At 34.2% G+C, this 21,530-nt stretch overlaps 1 protein-coding gene, 2 long non-coding RNA genes and 1 pseudogene across 4 annotated transcripts; 2 read left to right on the top strand and 2 right to left on the bottom strand.

Moving 5' to 3' along the window:
• The first annotated feature begins 1,641 nt into the window (after positions 1-1,641).
• LOC122605926 lies at positions 1,642-2,685 on the top strand. The gene is made up of 3 exons (XR_006324757.1): positions 1,642-1,655; positions 1,913-2,026; positions 2,268-2,685. It is a non-coding gene; the product is annotated as an uncharacterized LOC122605926 (long non-coding RNA).
• Positions 2,686-5,204: 2,519 nt separating this feature from the next.
• On the bottom strand, positions 5,205-8,091 carry LOC122602695 (annotated as a pseudogene).
• Positions 8,092-11,925: 3,834 nt separating this feature from the next.
• Positions 11,926-15,787, top strand: LOC122602696. Of its 2 annotated transcripts, XR_006324368.1 has the most exons (7): positions 11,942-12,341; positions 13,875-13,977; positions 14,066-14,131; positions 14,204-14,286; positions 14,376-15,052; positions 15,239-15,419; positions 15,589-15,787. It is a non-coding gene; the product is annotated as an uncharacterized LOC122602696 (long non-coding RNA). The 2 variants fall into 2 exon arrangements; XR_006324369.1 differs by lacking the exons at positions 15,239-15,419; positions 15,589-15,787 and having other exon boundaries at positions 11,926-12,341; positions 14,066-14,286; positions 14,376-15,077.
• LOC122602694 (histidine--tRNA ligase, chloroplastic/mitochondrial) lies at positions 15,745-21,246 on the bottom strand. Its single transcript, XM_043775283.1, has 11 exons — positions 20,900-21,246; positions 20,099-20,194; positions 19,788-19,876; positions 19,528-19,657; positions 19,060-19,152; positions 18,054-18,128; positions 17,529-17,646; positions 16,821-16,963; positions 16,578-16,706; positions 16,312-16,475; positions 15,745-15,995 (listed from the first exon to the last, which is right to left on the bottom strand). The coding sequence occupies exons 1-11, from the start codon at positions 21,218-21,220 to the stop codon at positions 15,857-15,859; spliced, it is 1,497 nt and encodes a 498-aa protein (XP_043631218.1). The 5' UTR covers positions 21,221-21,246; the 3' UTR covers positions 15,745-15,856.
• Between the last annotated feature and the right edge of the window lie 284 nt (positions 21,247-21,530).

Raw genomic sequence — 21,530 nt, 5'->3', positions numbered from 1 at the left:
ATAACTAATTATCATTATTTAAGTGTTTAACAACATATTGATCTGTCAAAATAAAAAAAATCATGTTTTTTGTTTTGTGCATCCATCATCTTGGATGCATATTCATCAAAATGATGCATCCAATAAAAAATGTGACCTTTTTCAATTTCGACGGATCAATGCATTGGTAAGCACTTAAATAATGATAATTAGTTGTACAGTATGTTAATTTTATGGACTTATAATGCATCAAAATGATGTTTTTAAGTGTTCTCATCATTCTTATTTTAAGAGTGTTATTACCGGATTGTTACCCTCTATGTAAATCATTATTTAAAAATATACGAGTATTTATATATATGAGTTACATGTTGAAAACGTATATATGTCTTTTTTACAAGAGTTAAGAAAAAAAAAATTTAAAACTTTTGGTAAAAAAATGTGTTGTCAGTTAATTATCTCTTCTTTTATAAAATATTAATAGATTTGTAATTTGTATGATTATTATAAAATTTTATTAATTTTTTTTTTTTTTTTAGTTATTTCTTTAATAATGAATTTAAAAATTTAAAATCATTTATCATTTTCTTCTATATAACTAAATAAGGGTAATTTAGACTGATGTGATATTCCTTTTCTTTCTCAAAGTAAGATTATTACTATGTGACATATTGTTCCTAAAAGGAATTCTTTTAAGTAATATATGGAACTTTACGTGTAACATAAATTTCGAAAATATTTACTTATTATTATACTAAAGTATTTTTTGATAAGCTTATTACATTATAATCGTTAATGGTTAAAGTAACATATATTATCTACGTATTATGATATTACCGCTTATTTAATATAATATTACCGTCCAACGAACGAGTTTAATTTAATTTTTCATATAAGAAAGAGAATGATTGATCCTCGTAATATTTATTTGAAAATCATCTTAATTCATGAGATGATGATATATGAAAATTTAAAGAGTGAAATTAATAAAGAGATTAAATGAAATCTGTTTGTCACACTCATATAGTTTTATAAGAATTTTTAGATTAAAGTTTAAAAAGATTAATACGGAGTATTTTTTTTAAATAAATAAATACAAAGGTCAAACTTCCAAAAGGTATGCGCATAGCAAGTCCCACAACCCGCTTCTATTTCCCCTCCCTCACCCCAGACCCCACCTGACTTTGTCGCGGATGTTTGTTTGTATTTTGCACTTTTGACCCCCTTCCCTTTTGGTTTTTTGTATTCTTTTCCTTTTCACTTTAGTGTGTGTGTTTGTATGGTAGCTTTATATTCATGGACGTGCGGGCCTCTTCGGCTCCAGTGTTTCTTCCATAGATAAGAGTTGAATTATGACTTTCATATTACCCCGTACTTTAAATTATTGATCTTTTTCCTTATAAACTTGGTAATTTACAAACTTCCAATACAGATTATTATTATTATTAAGACTCATAGAGTACATAAAGTTGTTTTGAAATTCTGACCCCTGTGATTATGTTTTACTCGTGCTAAAACGCTATAATTGGAAATAAATATTTTTTTTTATCTTTATCTTTAAATACAAAAATACAACTGAATTTACAAGTTTATCTTTATAATATCAGTTTGTTTTTTATATATCATGTCTACCAATATACTAAAACATGATTGTAATATTCTTGAAACGACATGTGGTGAGATTCTTGATCGACACTTGTTTTTTTGATATTTTTTTTTTTAAATACGTAATTACATAATCCTAATCCAATTATGTTTCTAATTTGAAATTAACTAAAATAGTAAAAAATTATTTATATGTAAACAACAACATATTGTAGTTTATACGATTATCTATATAATCTTTTAACAAGTAATAATATAAATTCATCTATGGAAATAATATTTTTATTTTCTATAATCAGTTCCATACAATGTTTTGAATATTTAATAGGTAATTAAGGTCATGAGCAACAACAGTTGAACCGGCCAGCTGGTCGAGATGCTGCCAAGTCTTGATATTAAAGATGATCGAAAACGACTCTTGGCAATTAATGGAATTTTGAAGGTAACTCTGTTTTCATTAATGCTCATTTACGCAAGTTCATTAATTGATCATCACCTTCGAGTAACATTATCGATCTTTCAATGGAACAAACTCATTCCAAAAAAAGTTAACATATTTGCTTGGAAGGAGATCGAGTCGTTCATAACGACTCCAAGTTAAGGAAATTAAGTATCGCAAATATTTTCAACTCGATTGTATCCTCTTCTTTTCTTTAATTTGGATAACTAATCACAACGTACAGAAAATATCAAGCTCTTGGTGAAGATTGGATAGAGAATCCCGGCCTATTGGATAGATGATCGACTTTGTGCTACAAAATGCCGGTTTCAAACTGTTTTGTTGTGGTTTTTGATTGATTGGCTTCGACTCTTTTGGAATGCTGCTGCATGCTCTAAAGATCGAGAGACATCATATATGCACCATATTTTGAAGTGAACTTGTGTAGGATCGTCATGTCTTGTTATTGCTAGCATGGTGTTATATGTTGGTGCTTTCTTCGGGACTAGTATGGGACTACATCAAAAACACATGGTCTCGGAAGCACATAGTTTATGAACTTTGTTGTATCGTTAGAATTAATTTGTATCTCTTTGTACTTGTGTTTTTTAATATAATTTCAGTCTGTTGTTCCCAAAAAAATTTAAAAACTCCATTGATTGTAGAGTAAATTTTTTATTTTAATTTATTGATAGATTATTATTATTATCAAGTTAATTGATTTGGGCTTTTCAAAAATTACTTTTTCATAACAAGGATGTTCATTTATATTTCCTGAATGATTTTTTACCTTATGAAATTTTAGGCTATACGTTTAATTTGGGTACGAGCATATGATTAAATGTAGGTTGATATATTTAGCTTCTTTTTTTTTTTTTTATATGCTATAGTCTTTTCAAAAATTATTTATGGTTTATAAATGTTTAAACTTACATTACATGGTTTATGCATATATAAACTTTAATATCATAAGGTGTAACATAGATATAAATGACTAAATCTAGTTTAATACATGACTAAATCTAGTTTAAAAGTAATAATCGACCCTAATGTACAATACATTACACTCCGCGCGTAGTATATGTATAGTAACCATAGCTTCAAGACTTATAAATCCAGATAAAACTAATAATGATTTCAAATAATAGAGAACCTGAATTCTATACATTTGAAGTTTTCGTAGTCTGATTGATTTAAAATCTCAAATATTTTCTTATCCAGTACTTGATATAAGGCTTGTGATTCTTTTATGCTATTTTTAACATCAAAAGATTATGTTAAAGTTGTTGTGATGACGGGAAATATTCCAGGGAGTCCCTCATGTACGCATGGCACATGTACATATATTCCGTTATAAATCATTCGGGATTGTGTTTTAAAATTATATAGAGCATCAATTCTATATATTGTTCCATGCATATTATTATATTAACTTACTCATTCTATGATTTGATATAAATTTGAAGACTAAAATAATATATACCGGCCGTATCATATCTATTAATGATGATGACGAGGATGGGAGGTTTAATGAATACGACCATTTTCGTTATAAAAAGTGCAAGATCATGTACGTCCATCGTTTGCTATGGCGTAGCCACCGTTTGCCTTGAGAACATGATTATCATCGTGTATCTGATCAAAAGGGGTGCTGCAATAGGGGTGCTGCAATAATGCCACATACATATATTGGTAAACCAAGCTCAGAAGTGGTAATTAAGTATATCTGACCAGATCGATGGCCATGTGTTCTAGTAAAAGGATCAGGAAGGCACACCAGGGTGACCCTTTAGCTAGGACCGAATAATTAGTGAAACAACCAATTGAGTACCTATTAAAGTCAAAATGGACCAGCTGCACATAACGGGCCGAGCCAGGGAATTGCTAGGTTATGCCATTTATGATTTACCTATCATGTAGCGACTAAATTTCATACAGCGTTTTAATCACCTTGAACAAAATTTTGCCTGTAGCGGTATCAAACTGCCTAGTCGTATCACAAATACATCTATGAATATGATTATATGAATGATCCTTTTAAACCAATTCGAGTTGATTACACTAGTCATGGATACCGAACAAAATTTCTGTCAAGATTACATTGTATACATATGCTGCCTGTGCCCATTGACGACGCACACTCATGAACTTTTTAGATTGATTTATATGGCCACATACAATGCGTACCTTTCCAAAATGACAAAATATAGGGAATTATCCTTTGTGGTCCAAAATCAATATATCATACAAAAATGCCATGCCTTTATGATGAGAATGGGGCAAACGGACTAGTTTCATAGATTTTGTCGTTCATAAGACCTTACTGCGAATCATATTGATCAAGATTAATGGAACCTGTTCCTATTTTTATTGGGGAATAAACATGACTCATGCTTAAATTGAATCTGTTTTTTATAAGTTTGTTAGTGGAATTCGGGTTGTTGGCTGTTTTTTCTGGAATTAAAAGCAAAAAAGATGATAAATTAACAAACATATATTGTCAAACAGTAGTGGTATCTGCACCGGCCACAGTATAAAAAGGAAAAGCCACTCCACTGCTTGGACGAATGTTCTTCTCATGATACTGTTGTTGTGGTGAATATTTTAGCTGATACAAAGGTCAATGTGCAGCTCATTCGACTTATAAAAAGAACTTCTTTTAGAGCTTAAAAGCTAATCAAGTTCACTTTAATTAAGCTCTGTCGAATCGATAAGCTCGACTAGCTTGTTCAACTTATAGTTAAACGTTACAAACGAGTCAAATTAAAAAAAATAATATTTCAAGTTCAACTTATAAAACTAATCAATAAATTAGATCGACCTTCAAGCCTCCAGGAGCTCGTTAATCTCTCAAGTTGTTTACACCCATAGTAGATTAATTTTGCATTAAACATGTGCATCAAGTGAAAATAAGTTTACAGAAAGTCAAAAATCCATTGGGAATATATGACACTGAGAAACCCCAACCAAAGCGGAATTATGGTAAAATACATGGCATACATATGAATAAAGTTGGATCTTTGGGCTGTAAGTGAGTAGGTCCTAATCGACCAAAGAAAAAGTGTATTGTATATCGCAACCCACCCATTTTGCCATCTCTCTGATAAACTAGCAAACCATAAAAGATTTGTGTAATGTGATAAAATTAAATGGTACCATAACAACCTCTAATAACCTTCAAGAAAAACAGAGCAAATCGATAAACTAACAAACCACATTTCAATGCTAGAAGAATGAATTGATGCATTAGAAATTTTTAGTAGCCCGTTATTCAACTTCAATAGATATAATATATTTGAGATTTCATATGTACTAGAAGATTTTTATGTCTCACTCTAACTCATCAACATTGACTTCAAACTGTTCCCTGGTTGAGAGGATCTTGACACTAACCATACCTCTTTGCCACTTGGAGCTTCCCACAAGTATCAATCTGCGTGCATTTATTCTAGCTGCTTGCTTAAACACCCTGCCACAAAAACGGAATACAATTAGAAATCCTTACATCTGTTTTTTTTTTTTTTGTCTCAAAAAGAATATATAAATAGCTCAAGAAAACGGCTAAAACAGGTTCAAAATCACCAAAAAAGATCTTAGTGTTTGATAAAAATAATACCTTCAAACTGCTAGTAACGAGCTTTTCATTAAGGGGAGCCAAAAATAATACCTTCAAACTGCGTCAAAGACTTCATGGACAGAAATTCTAGTAGATCCTCGATAGCCTCGTTTGATAACTCAGCTGACATCAGCTCTTTCTACATCTCCTCCATGGGTATTTTACCCATCTTTTTCAAATAAATTTCAAAACAGACATTAAATAAACAAAAGTGTAGGTACACTATATACAAATATGCAGTTGGTCAATATTAAATGAAACACAGAAGGCAGAATACGTTTGGTCTCACCGATGTTTGTAAACAATTGCAAATGGGAAGCTAAAATAAATCAGAATAACAAAATAACAGATTTGCAGAAGAATGGGAACCATTTATAGTTCATAGTTGAATATAGCAATTCCATTATAATAGTGTGAAAAGTTCATAAGATCGATCATCTTTACTAACCTTGTCTACAACAATGAAAGTTTTGGCAAATGAAGTTTCTGGTACTGAATACAAATTCAGCACTTCCTGCAAAACCTGTATGAGAGACATGGAAACAAGCTGATTAGTAACTTCAGAGTTAGTTTCAAGACAGATTAAGTCCTGCCAATGAAATTGTACTACTTAAAGAGAACCTGCAAGAAAAGGGGGGCATATTTACTATGGAGTATATCTGGGGAATTTTGGGAGCTAATATGCATTAACAAAAAATAAAGTAAGAAGATAATAATGAAAATCAATCCACACCTTTCTGCTAAATATCTTCAAGACTACATCTTTCGCAGTTATCCCAATTCGCTTGAAAAGTGTAACAATTGCTGAGATAAGCTCAGCTTCTCCGTGTTATAAAACAGAAAACCCATTTTAACTTACTATATTATATACTATTATAATTATAATACAGAATACAAGAATATAGCCAACTACCTACACAGCTTGAGATTATAGCATGTCTAAAATGTAATAACGGAATTTATTGCTCTGATTAAAGTAACATTTTTAAACCACGTGTACAAGACTACAAGCACATGCTACTTGTGATGTGATATAAACAATGTCCCTCCTGGATTTTTTGTTGGGACAAAAATTGTTACATCTAATTATCAAACATAAGTACACGAGACATAAAACAAATCAAAGGTTTATGGAAACACACAGAAACACAAAAAGGAAAGAATAAATTAATAAGAACATACGGTTACATTAAGCACACCATATATATCCATGTTCCATTGGTAGTGCTCACGACGCCGTCCCCTGGTCATGTTCTCATACCGCCAACATTGTCCAACAGTAAACCATTTTATTGGGTGGGGTGCACAATTTCTGGACAGAAAGAAAAAAACAGGGAGATCAATTCTGGCATCCGTGTACCTGGATAGACTAAATCAAATAACTAGAACCATGAAACACTAAGGAGAGTACGTACCCTTCTGCATGACAAGTCTAACTACAGAAGGAGTAAGCTCTGGCCTCAACGCAACTCGTCGTTTTCCTTTATCCTCAAAACAGTAAAGCTGCATTGAAGTAGTTGCAACCATCCATGAGAACGAATCTTTTTCAGTTTAACTTGAAAAACAGATTAAGCTACTTATGTCCCAAATCCTTTTAGTCATTTCAAATTCCAATTATTGAATTGATGTCTGTTATCTTACTGTACAGATTTCAGACTACACAAATTGGAAAACTAACCTGCTCCGATATTTCCTCCCCGGTTTTCCTTTTATAAAGATCCTCTGGTTCTAGCACTGGAAAATCAATCTCTTCAAATCCAAACAACTGAGATACCTGAATTTTCAAGGAACCAGTTAGCATTGAGCGAAACTATCTATACGAGCTACTTGTGTATTACGAGTATACAAATAGAGAAAATAAATCCTTAAAATTTAATGAAGAAGAAAAAACCTCTCGGAAGTTATTGAACAGCCAATTACGAAGTCGCATTTCTTCAGGAGGGAAATCTCTTGTTCCTTTAAGAGGATTCATGTCTATCTTTTGGACTTGATTAGCCATCATATATATACTCTATAAAATTGGATACAAACTGTTAGTTATATAAGTACCGGTTAATTAACAGATCAACCCGGTACACAATAGTAATAGTATTGATTACGGTATAAATCAGCAAATTACCTGTCAGCAGGAAGCAATCGAACAATAGAGCAAAGGATAATAGAAGATATCACAAAAACATAAAGCCGTGCAACTGAACGACTGGAATTAGAGCTCCAGTAAATTAATTTTTGAGAAATACTACAAAAGTCTGGAGTCTGGAGAGTGTGGTATGGTGTGTTTATATATATTTACATAGGAAAGTTTTATATCTCGCATTAATTAAACTTGGACACCAAGTTTAGTTTTTACATTCTCACGTAATCATCAAAATTAAATTGGAAATTTTTTAGGGAAAACATGCTCTGCAAGTAATCCTTTTTTGGGTTTTAGATTATTTTATTTTTGCTAGGCAATATCATTATGATTTTAAATTTAAGTACTTGCTATTATTATTATTATTTTATTATATATATAAAAAAAAGCAAGAATAAATCCATGATTTTAGATTGACTTTTCAATATTGATATCGAGCTTCATGTTCTACGTTCATTAATATGGACCTTAATTATTTAATTATTACATTTAAAGATTGGGTTACCCATTTACAAATATTAGTTTGTTGGATAAACGAATCTAAGAGCCCAAGTTTAAGCTCAAAAAATCGCATTTATGACTATAGGGAAAAAAAAAACCTTCTTTTGGAACTTACAAGCTTTTTTTGAACATTCAAATTGCTTTATTAATAACAAGACCCGATAAGAAGCTAGGGAATACAAAGGGGGGAGAAGTAGATTACATAAAGATCAGGGAACATATACTGGGATAGAAACGCAAAACCAACTAGAAACGCGAAACCAAAATACATAAACGAGAAAAACATGGGGTCTAAAGGGTAAAGGAACACCACTTAGGCCAATCAATTACATGTTTGCCTTGTCTCAGTGAAAGCCATTGGAAGCTCAGGTTCTTGATTTCCTTGAAGCCATAGCGAAGTGAGGGTTGTTTGCTAGAGAAGATGCGTTCATTCCTCGTTTTCCACAAAACCCAGCAAAAAGCAAAAACGATGAGGTTGATGAGCTTCCTGTTTTCTGTCCGAATGAAGGGATCTTTGTAAATGTCCAGCAGCTCTCTAATGGATCGAGGTCTGGGGGCAGGAATCTTGCACCAGCTCAGGACGTTCGTCCACACAAGGTTTGCAAAAGAGCAGTTCAGAAATAAATGGTCAACAGTTTCTTCAAAGCTGTTGCACAATGGACACATTTTGGAGGTGATTTGGATGTTTCTTTTAGCTAGACAATCTAAGGTCGGGAGTCGATTTAAGTGCATTCGCCAGCAAAAAACATTGATTTTTAAAGGTGCAACTCTATTCCAGGGAAACAACCAGTTATGTGGCCCATAAGCTGCCATATGGAGTCTCTGATTTAGGGATTTGGTTGTAAAATGTCCACTCGGGTCTTGTAGCCATCTCCAGGTGTCTTCTGAGTCGGTAAGCTGATACTCCTCAAGCAATGAAAGTAGTGTCTCGAACTGATGTACTTCAGATGGAGTAGATAATGGGCGAATCCAATGCCACTCCCAACGGGGATAAACACCGTTTCCAGTGCATTTCTCACTGATATAGCATGCCTTGGTTTTTTCTAAATTGAAAAGAGCTGGGAACGACCTATATAATGGGGTGTTCCCAATCCATGTATCTAACCAAAAACGGATCCGGTCTCCTTTACCTAAACAGCCTACAATCATGTTCTCCAAAGAAACATTAAAATGGATCAAGTGGGTGTTTAGCTTAGCAATGGTCTTCCAAACACCCACAAGATTGTTTCTAATTGGAACCGGGGAGCAATTCTTTTTGGTGGAATGCAGGGTTGTAATTACATGCCCCCAAAGACTATTTGGATCTTTGCGAAGACGTCACCACCATTTGGCAAGAAGTGACAGATTCTTTTCATATAGATTACCCAACCCTAACCCACCCGATTCAATTGGACCAGTGACTAAATCCCAAGCAACCCATGGGATCTTTTTACGTGATAAAGTACCACCCCAAAAGAAATTCCTACGGATAGATTCAAGTTTTGAGACAACTCATACCGGGGCCTTATACAGGCAGAAGTAGTAGGCTGGGAGTGTCAAGGCTGGAACTTACAAGCTAATCAAACTCACTTTAATTAGGCTCTTTGGAATTGATAAACTCGTTTGACTCGAAATAATAAACCAAACTTATAAATCATTCAAGCCAAATATTAATATTTCAAGTTTAACTTATAAAACTAGTTAAAATAAATGTAGTTGAAGCTCGAGCTTCAAGCCTCTATGAGCTCCTTACTATTTCAAGAAGTTTACCCACAATATAGCTTCAATTTACATCAAATATGTGTATTAAATGAAAATAAGTTTACAAAAACCATTGGGGATATAAGTATATTTTTCGACTTGATGATACAATGGAATCCCCAATTTTAGCAAAATTATAATAAAATAGGACTAATTATTTAGAAAGTCCCTCAACTTGTTACTCAAACCTTCAAACCTTTTCTGAGGCTTGAACAAAAAAAAGTTTTATTTGAGGGTATGAAAACGGCTAAAATTACTATAGTAGGACCGTGACCACTTTTTGCTGACGTGAACAATAACTAGCCGGTTTTATCCTTATATTTAAAGGTTAATTACGTGAAAAGTCCCTCAACTTGTCACTAAAACCTATTCTGGGACTGCAACAAAAAAAGTTCAATTTAGCGACTTTTTAATATTTCCTTGTACCATATCAACATGTAGCCACTCCATTTTATAATCACCGCTGTCGGCGACATAAACTTCATTGGATACGAAGTTACCAAAATCTAAACAATGATTTCATCCCAAATCACTGGATCTGCAAAACCCATCTACCAATTTTACAAACACACACAACTATCAAGAACTACCGCCACACACACTCGCTTTCTCCGCCATCCCAATTAACCCTTCTTTCGCCTCTCCGACAGCAACCACCGGTAGCTTCGCTACCCTTTGATTCCAGATCTAGTTTTGGCTTCCTCACAACTAATTAGGTCTCCCGTGAAGAACTTTTTTGGGTGAAAAACAAATAAGATTGATCAATTTAAAAGTGTCAGATTTGGGTATTAAGGTTCATTATCGGAATAGTAGTGGTGTTTACGGTGGCGGCTATGGAGATTTTACGGTGGTGTTAAGTAAAAACTTCACATCGTTAACTTGGGTTATTTAATAAGAGTTGAACATGAGAATGGTTAGATGGGGACAAAAATACAATCACGATTATTCAAATTGTTTTATGAGTTTTGTAGCTGGATCTTTGGTGTTTTGTATAGAGATATGAGTTGGAATTTCCATGTAATCCATAAATGAAATAAAATAAAAGAGAAATTACATTTAATTTTTTTTTTGACCGGCTACTTACACTTGACCCCATAAAAGTAGTTTTAGTCGTTTTCATACCCTCAAATACAACTTTTTTTTGTTCGAGTCCCAGAAAAGGTTTGAGTGACAAGTTGAGGGACTTTCCAAGTAATTAGCCTAATAAAATACAAGGCATCAACTTCTATCCATCAGAATAAGGCAGACTAAGAATGTTATTAATATTGGAGCCCAATGGAGATTGAAATGGATGAATTGTTGGCTTGTGTAGTATTGATTTGTTGTATTGAGTGTGTTATGCATGAAACTGAGTTGTATAAGGTTTGTTGTTGTTCTTTTATGTTCTCTTTAGTTACATTTGACATTGTCTTTAGTTTGAGTTTTGGGTCTGTCCAACTCTCTTTTGTTGATTATTGTACATATTTGATGAGCTATATAATTTACAAGTCTAATTAAAAATAATAAAATAAAAAGTACAATAATAACAAAGTCTTAAATTCATTCATAAATAGATAAGAACTTTTAGATGAATTTCATATTTGATTTAAAATCATTAGATCAAATTTAATTATTTTATTTTTGTTAAAAGACAATATTAATATTTTTATTTTATATGATTACATAAAAAAACTCCCTTTAAATTACAAACCACTTAAATGATGTTAATATTATTTTGGTTGGATGATATTTAAAATCATATGAACTTTTTGACATGAGTAAAAAATGATTTAAATGATTTTGTGAATCAACATCATCTAACAAAGACATCATATCATTTTCCCTATTATTATTAACTAACTTTTAGTTAGAACTTTTATATCAAAATAATTATATCTTTATTAAATGTATTATTGAATTAGACACTTTAAATAGCTGCCTTAGTTTCCAGCAAACCCTAACTCCCTGTATCCCACTTTCCCCGCCCTGCCTTCATCAACCGCCACCGCCACCCCCACCCCTGGCCAGCCAATCGTCAAAGATCTGGCAATCAGCCACCATCCCGTACCTCTTTTCATCATCTTTGAAGATACAGGATTTCAGCTCACTTCATCAAGCAACACTGATCTTAATTTTCTATAATAATCCAAATCCATAACAGAAAATCATCATACATTTTGCACTCTTGTTTTTTTATATTTTTCTGATATCAAATCCACCGAGAGAAAGTGAGAAGATTGTTGCCGTACCCAAAAGAAAATGCTAATAAAGGTTGGTACAGGGGAGCCCCCTCCCCCAACCTACAGTTCTAGGTTTGGTTAGAATTGGTGATCTCGGAATACTTAAATGTAAGTCTTTGTTCTTGTTCTCCTCTTTTTTTTTGAAAGTCTGTCATAGTTAAGAACTTAAGATTATACAATCCATGGCCATTAGGATATGCTGATAGTCTGATACTTCTATTAACATGTTTTCCTAATTCAAAACAACTCTGAATAACAACACTGTCGATTACGGATGTGTGTGATAAACTCTTTTTTTTTTGGCACCACTTTTTATCCATTATTCGTTATATAATCGGCTGGCAGGTGTCAAAACAACGGAACACTTACATTGGATGTACAAGAGAATAGGACCAACATAATGTGATGAATATTCTTTATATTTTCTAGGAACGTAAAAACGGAAGTCATTGACCTTTCAGTACACATGGCATTAGGATCAACATATGTGATGTATATGGTTATGCAAAAAATAGGATCGCCTGTTTTATTAAGATCTAATTATGATTAAATATAAAAACTTTACAAGTGCTAGGGGAAAGGATAATACTCTAGAAATATAAGTTGACATGGAACTAGGGCTGGCAAAACTTACCCAAACAAGCAAATGCGGGTAACATTGGGCAACTTTTTCCACTCATGTGGGTATTCTCCCTAAAATCATACAACGGGTATGAATGGGTATTTCAAATAAGCCTTGAACTTTCTGTGCGGGTCAAGCGGGTCGATCGAGCGGGTTAACATTGGACATCCAAGGAATCAAACATGGAAAAAGTAAAATAAATCTACAACGTACGGAGATGTTGGTGGCAAACCAGCCAATTGAATGACGATGATGGTCGCCGGTGACGACAGCCAACTGAAATCGATTGACGGTGGCGGGGATGGCGATTGTCGCCGGTAATGTCGCCGTAAGTCTGAGTTTGACTTTCTAGTTTCTGATGTTGGAAGCGACTATGTTCTTGGTGGTGGTCACGGTGGTTGGACCGTCAAAGCTTTGGACTGTTGAAGCTTAGTTACAATATATTAGGGGTATTTCAACTTTTTTGCTGATAATGGTCGTGATCTCCAAAATATGTATGATTTTTTAGGGGTATTACAATATAAATATAATATATATTTACTGTCATAGAATCGTACAATACAAATTTGATTTTTTCTGTATGATTTTTAAGTTTATAAAATGATGGGAAGTGTTAAAATAATATTATTAATTTATTTCATTAAATAATTTAATTTATATTTTATGAAGACAAATTATAAAAAAACTAAAAATTATTTTAAAAAATTCGGGTTGACCCGTATCCGCCCCGCACCCAACCCGCTTTGACCCGCACCCGTTCGACCCGCATTCCAAAAATTGCCCGCTTAAACCCGAACCCGTTTTGACCCGTTACCCAAACTTGCCCGCCCCGCCCATTTTGCCGGGTTTACATGGAACCAAAGCTTCGTGCATGGCTTTATTCAAAAGGCAAGACAAAAAGTGCTAGGGGAAAGGATTGAACACTCGCACCAACTCCTTAGCCTTATGAGCTATATTGGTAGATATGATTAGTCATTAGCGTGTTCATCTAATTTTATGTTGTTTTATGTTTTCATCAGGAAAATGAGACAAAGTTGCTTTCGACTAATGAAGTTAAAACTATGGGAATTACGTTCTTTTTGTGACCTTTTCAATATTAAAAGAACCACTCGTGATAGTAAGGTAAGTCTTTATCCAAAAATCACTGGTGTACCATATTCTTTGGTAAAATACTATATGTTCGAACCATTTGTCGTGTTTGTATTTTCAGGAAGTCGTTGCGATGAAATTGATAGCTTTTCTAAAATATCCACTTAGAAACCGTAACGAATAAAAGGTTTGTTTTCCAACACTCATGAGTCATGAGTACCAGTGACTTTAGAGTATTTACGTTCGTTTTGTCACTCAGCTGCCTGAGCGACTGAACCGGTTGAGGATTTACGTTCGTTTTGTCAGCTTTTCAATATTAAAATAACAACTCGTGATAGTTGGGTAAGTCTTCATCCAAAAATTACTGTTGTACCATATTCTTTGGTAAAATACTAAATCTTTCGAACTGTTTGTCGTGTTTGTATTTTCAGGACGTCCTTGAAGAGATGTAATTAATACATTTTCTGAAATTTCCACTTGAAAACCCTAACGAAGAAAATGTTTGTTTTCCAACACGCATGAATCATGAGTACCAGTTCATACAGATACAGGAGATGAGGAGGATGTAGAGTCAGATACAGGAGGGAATGCCCAATTCATGAAGTTAGATAAAATGTTTGTTCCAACACGCATGAGTCATGAGTACCGGTTCATGACGAGGATGTAGAGTGAGATACAGGAGGGAATGCCCAATTCATGAAGTTAGATAAAATGTTTGTTTTCCAACACGCATGAGTCATGAGTCATGAGTACCCGTTCATACAGATACAGGAGATGAGGAAGATGTAGAGTCGGATACAGGAGGGAATGCCCAATTCATGAAGTTAGATGGATAGAGTAGCATTGTAATGCATTGTGATTTAGATTGCTCGTCATAGTTTCATTTGTTAGATCCATGTATTTTTGATATAGTTTGCGTGATCTGGTCTGTCTAGTCACTCGGTTCATTTCCTGCATTACATGTCCCTTTTATTTACTATGAGGGGGGCCGTGAGGGCATTTCTTTGTATCTCTTTTATTTCAGTAATGTATTCCAAAGGGCGCAAGTCCTTTTATCCAAAAAAAAGAGTACACTATGGAACCTGTTTGAAGTTAACCATGAACTCAGGTAATTTATTTTTTTATTTAGCCAAGTTGCATATGTTATTGATCTTTTAAGTTTGCCCATCAAATTGTAAAGAAAACTTTAGACAAAGTGATTGCAATCATTCCAAATGACCCTTTTTGAATATCCCCACCCATTTCTCGCCTTAAATAAATAAAATGCATTTGCTAAAATACATGTAACTATCAGGAAAGGAAGATAGTTGGACTGGCAATGAAGGGGTTTGACTTAGGGGTCATTTTTTTGCATTGTCGCAAGCTATTTACGCACTTAATGACAACACTTGAGTTCCCTATAGAGACAACAAGTTGACACGTATTTTGCAGGATTCACTTGGAAAACAAGTCACGCCCTCATGGTAGCCTGTCTGGTATGACATACCTAATTTTTTCTGATTCATGTGAGATTTGACATTTTGACTTTTATGTTTTGTAACTAATGATTATCATATTACCATAATCCAAGGGAGTATGAACACTCTATTCGTAAAGTTAGTTTAGCAGCAAAATCATGACGTATCTCTAATTTTTGTGGCTCAGCTCAGAAGCATAATACTCCAGAAATCCAAGTTGACATGGAAGCAAAGCTTCGTGCATGTTTTTTTCAAAAGGCAAGACAAAACGTGTTAGGGGAAAGGAACAAAAGAAATCGTTCAAAGCAACAATCATCAAACAAAAGGGGACATGAAACGAGTCTAAAAAAATGAACTGATGCATTAGAAATTTTTAGTAACCCGTTATTCAACTTCAATGGATATAATAATATAATATAATTGAGATTTCATATGTACTAGAAAATTTAGATGTCTCACTCTAACTCATCAACATTGACTTCAAACTGTACCCCAGTTGAGAGGATCTTGACGCTAACCATACCTCTTTGCCACTCAGAGCTTCCTACAAGTATCAATCTGCGTGCATTTATTCTAGCTGCTCGCTTGAACACCCTGCACAATAATGGAATACAACGAGAAATTCTTAAACTTAAAATTTCTTTTTTCTCAAACAGACTATATAAATAGCTCAAGAAAACGGCTAAAACAGGTTCAAAGTCACCAAAAAAAAATGGTGAGCATAGTTGACGCAACAAATTTTAGAGATTAAAGACGTGACAAAAGAGTCAACCTGACCCGACCTGCACACAAAAATTACATGTTTTGACGATACGAGGACAATTTGCCACCACTAGAACCAGTACCGTATCTGATACAATAATACAGTGACACGAAAACATGTATTCAATGGGAAATTAGAGCTACTTACCATTTAAGCGGCTTGTTTTCCAAAACTAAATCAACACATTGACCCTTTCCTCTAAGAACAGTAGCAACTATCGCAGCTGCACCTTGAAGATCAGGATCCAGTGAACAAACAATGTTCTCCACTTCAAGAGGAACTTCTGGTAAAAGTTGCCTCTCCTTCAGCAGCTATAATAGTTATCCATTTTTAATGAAAGTAGTTATGCAAAAGCTGGAATATTTGAAAAGAGGTTATATGACACGCAATGAAATAAAGGTGGTTTAACTCACTTCTATAACGACAGCATCACCGAAGCCAAAGCCACAGGCAGGAATGTCATCACCCCCAAAAGTAGAAAGCAAGCGATCATATCGTCCACCGCCACAGATGGCACGCAGTTTACCTTCTCGATCAAAACCCTGAACAGATAGCAATTATAATTTAAAATGATTAATGTAACGATTCATGATCACCTCAAAAAAGAAATAAAAGATATTCAAGGTTTTTATCTTTAGCAATAGAAAAAAATTGACCTCAAATACAATTCCAGTGTAATAAGCTAGGCCCCTAACAATGGAAGCATCAAACTGAATCCATTCCGAATAACCAAACTTTTCAGCAAGTGAAAATAGCTGTTTTAGTTCACCCACAGCTTCCCCTGAACCTCCAAGTTTCTCTATGGAAAACAGACAAGATAAAGATGAGAACTACTACGGTAATGTAACATATCCTCCAGTTTTCCAGACAATGCCAACAGTTAGAAAACACAAAAATATACCTCTAAATACCAACTACGCTATGTATATGAGCATGTTGAATGTCACCAGAAAACTAACTTCAGAGGTATATTAATAAACTTTAAATTCATTATTCAAAAAGCTAAAGTCACATCACACACAGCAACCATGTAACAAAGATTACAAAAATAGAGCTTCTAATATTTTCTCATAGTTCAAGAAAGCTCTTTACTAGGACAATGTATTTATTGATATTTTGGTGATAATTAATAGATTAAGAAAAGCTAAAGTCTCATTACACAAAGCAACCATGTAACAAAGGTTACAAAACAAAGTTTCTAATATTTTCTCAAAGTTCAAGAAAGCTCTTTAACAGGGAACACTATTATTAATTGATATTTTGGTGATAATTACTAGATTGTGAAAAATAGATTGCATGTCAATTAAAAATATTTCATCAGATATCATAAGATAAATTTTCTGTAGCAGAGCCAAAAATAATACCTTCTAACTGCGTCAAAGACTTCATGGACAGAACTTCCAATAGATCCTCGATTGCCTCGTTTGATAACTCAATAGAAATTAGCTCTTTCTTGATCTCCTCCATGGGTATTTTACCCATCTTTTTCCGATAAAAATTCAAAATAGATCATTTAATCAACAAAAGTGTAGGTACACTATATACACAATATGCACATAAGAGGAGATGCAAGGGTTGACTGTGCTTCATATGCAGTTGATCAATATTACATGAAACACAGAAGGCAGTATACATTTTTTCTCATGAAAATTAGTGAACAAATGCAAACGGGAAGCTAAAATATCTTGGAATCACATACCAAGGGATTTACAAGAAGAACGGTAACCATTTGTAGTTGAATATAGAAATACTATTATAATAGCGTGAAAAGGGCCTTGTTGGCACGAAGTCGACTCTTGATGTTTGAGGTCATGATTTCAAATCTGAGGGTAGGTACACATATTTAACTTGGAAGCTCAAAGTTCATAAGATCAATCATCTTCACTAACCTTGTCTATAACGATGCAAGCTTTGGCAAATGAAGTTTCTGGTACTGAATACAAACTCAGCACTTCCTGTAGAACCTGTATGAGAGACAGGGAAACAAGCTATTTATTAACTTCAGAACTTGTTTTAGGATAGCTGTAGTCCTACCAACTACATTATAGTACTTAAAGAGAACCTGCAAAAAAAGGGAGGGAATTTACTATGGAGCATCTAGGCATTTTTGAGATAGTTTATATCATACCAGCTAATATGTATTACAAAAAGATAAACTAAGTAAACTGCCAGTGAAAAAGTTCATCTGTTCAGAGAGTACATAAACAATCCATTGAGCTATTTAGCTTTTTCATTAAGGACATGTAATAAAAGTTGCACCAAGTGTCCATTTAAGAACTTTTTCATCTCCGAGCAAGTCATTTTGGCATTAACTCCTAATAAGTTATAACCATCTTTGAGAAAAATAGACGGATAATGTAATTATGACCTATGAATGGCATGTCTAGTATAGATGCAATATAGGACGAAAGTGTGCGCTAGAATTACATTAAGTATACACAGCAAATTTCAATCCAAAGATCAACAGAATCCTTTCTAGAACAGTAAGACTATGCCATAGTATAACCTTATTCCCCCTTATGCAAGACACCTTAACCATCATATAACCAGCAATCAGTCCCATATATAGTGCAAGAAACATCTTCCTAGCTATATCTGCTAATATATTTGTATGAATATTAGTTTTTTTTTGTCAGAGGTTTAAATCAACCCCAAATCAACCTTTTCTTTCATGGAACATGACAAAACAGATAATTGCTAGTCATATTTGAGCTTAAGACCTAAGGAGCAATTAAGCAAACTAGCAAAGCAAAAGTAACATGGGTACAATTTTGTTTGCAGCATTATAAAAGCTGCTAGTTACAGTTATGCTTTGCACAGCTTCACAGAAAGTTAAGGCACATGTTATAAAGTGACAGAAGACCTCAAACACTAATAATGAAGATCAATCCACACCTTTCTGCTAGATATCTTGAAGCCAACATCTTTCACAGTTATCCCAATTCGCTTGAAAAACGTAACAATTGATGAGATAAGCTCAGCTTCTCCCTGTTATAAAACATAGAACATTATCACTTGCTAGATTAGAAATAAGATACAAGAATAACTAACCAACTAGACAGCTTCTCAACAGATTATAGCATGTCTAATAAGTGATACGACGGAAGTTATTGCTCTGATTAGAAGAAAACCTTAACTATTTTGTTGGGACAGTTGCATTTCTAAACCAAATGTGCAAAAAGATAAGAACATGCTACTTGTGAGATGTCATATAAATTAAGAGTTATCCCGGATTTTTTTGTAGAAAGTAAAATAGTTACATGGAATTATCAAACATACGTACACGAGACACACAACAAATCAAATGTTTGTGTAAACACACAACAGCACAAAAGAGAAAAAAAGAAACTAGTAAGAGCATACGGTTACATCAGGCACACCGATTATATCCATGTTCCATTGGTAGTGTTCACGACGCCGTCCCCTTGTCATTCTCTCGTATCGCCAACATTGTCCAACAGCAAACCATTTTATCGGGAGGGGTACAGATTTTCTGGAAAGAAAAAAACAGGGAGATCAAATTCTGACATCCGTGTACCTGGATACACAAAATCAAAGATACCAAATAAATAACTCAACACATGGCTCCATATTTTCAAACCATAAAACACTAAGGAGAGTACCCTTTCTGTATGACAAGTCTAGCTAGAGAAGGAGTAAGCTCTGGCCTCAACGCAACTCGACGATTTCCTCTATCTTCAAAACAGTAAAGCTGCAGTAAAGGAGTTGAAACCATCCATGAGCACAAATCTTGTTCAGTTTGACTTATACTAGTAATAGATTAAGCTATATTCCAAACCTATTTACGACATTTTAAATTTCTATTATTAAATCAATATCACTATTCTACCGTACAGGTTTTGGACTACACAAATGAATAAACTAACAAGTTAAAGCCTTGATACGTGCCACAAGAATGAAAGTATAGCTGAACCTGGTCACGTATTTCCTCCCCGGCTTTTCTTATAAAAAGAGCCTCTGTTTCTAGCACGGGATAGTCAACCTCTTCAAATCCAAACAGCCGTGACACCTATTTTTAACAGAACCAGTTAGCATACGTGTGTTTCAGTCAAACAAGAAATAAAGAAATTAGCTTTAAGCGACAAGAATATCCACAAGCACAAGCACTAGAGTATTCACTGCATTACAGACAAACCCAACAGCGATGGTCGGTGTGGGATTATACATAGCTTAATTGACTATACTCTATGAGCATTCCTATTGATAATTCACTTAAAGGAAGGTCCACTTGCATTTGTCAACATTAGGGATAGATCAATGTTATCAAGCATTCATGCAACAAATGAGCAGAATCTGCAAAAGAGATGAGCCCATACATAATGGTGTTACGATTCCACATAGTCCAAGTATGGGATTGGTTGGTGGTTTAAAAGTTTTGGTGTTCCCTCCTCCGCTGAGCTAGCTCATTGAAGTGGGTTATACACCTGGCTTATGGCTTGACACGAGCCTATTATGGGACGGGTACATATCAAATAGTCTCAAAAGTTAGGATGAGAAATCCCAAAAGTTGGATCATTTCTTTAAAAATGTCAGCTCTTGAGTCTCTTAACACTGTAGAGTACTAACACTAGAATAATCCAAACACCCTTTAATAATTCAATGTTTTTAGTCATCGCATTGTGCAGGTACCGAGTACTAATTAAAGGCTACTAATGAATTATAAAAAAAAAAAAAAATTCAATCTATAAAAATATAAATAAAAAATAGATAAAACCTCTCGGAAGTTATTGAACAGCCAATTACGAAGTCGCATTTCTTCAGGAGGGAAATCTCTTGTTCCTTTAGGAGGATTCACATCTATCTTTTCTACGTAATCGACGGTCTGAACCGGTGGGGAAGATACCGAACCGGACCGGCCGGCGCGTGGGGTTTCAATCTCAGGTGAGGTTGAAAAGGAACGGTGTTTGTTACGAGTGAAGAGAAGCGAAAGGCGGTGGTGGTGGATGGCAGAGAAAGGGCGGAGAGTGGCGGTGATACGGTGGTGGTGGTGGAAGATAAGGTGGAGACATGGAGTTGCCGCACCAGCCGCAGCCATTTTTGCAACAATCGTTAACCGTTTGTTTTGAGAGTTTTGACTTTTTATCGGATTTTGTTGTGTTTTGTGTTTGGAGCGTATCGACGAGATTGGTCCCTGTAATTTGATTAGTTGCACCTAAACGAACAAGGTTTTGCAAACTTAAAGCTATAAGTTATAGTCGTAACTATTTTTACAAAAATTGTAGCTAGTACTTTTAACTTTTAGAAGTATGTAACACGGTAGTTATAGTTATAACTTACAAATATAAAACGACGAAAAGCAACACTAAAAGCATCTAGCCAAAAGGATAGAGTATTGTAGCAAACAG

The sequence above is a fragment of the Erigeron canadensis genome, chromosome 6, assembly GCF_010389155.1.
Source record: "Erigeron canadensis isolate Cc75 chromosome 6, C_canadensis_v1, whole genome shotgun sequence".
Classification (NCBI taxonomy): domain Eukaryota; kingdom Viridiplantae; phylum Streptophyta; class Magnoliopsida; order Asterales; family Asteraceae; genus Erigeron; species Erigeron canadensis.
This window is presented reverse-complemented; position numbering and strand designations above follow the sequence as displayed.

Coding starts and splice junctions, on each gene's coding strand:
- LOC122602694 (XM_043775283.1), bottom strand. CDS start 21,220: ATGGCTGCGGCTGGTGCGGCAACTCCATGTCTCCACCTTATCTTCCAC. Junction 16,707..16,820: donor ACACTGGAATTGTATTTGAG/GTCAATTTTTTT, acceptor CTATCTGTTCAG/GGTTTTGATCGAGAAGGTAA. Junction 15,996..16,311: donor GAAAACAAGCCGCTTAAATG/GTAAGTAGCTCT, acceptor ATTATTGTGCAG/GGTGTTCAAGCGAGCAGCTA.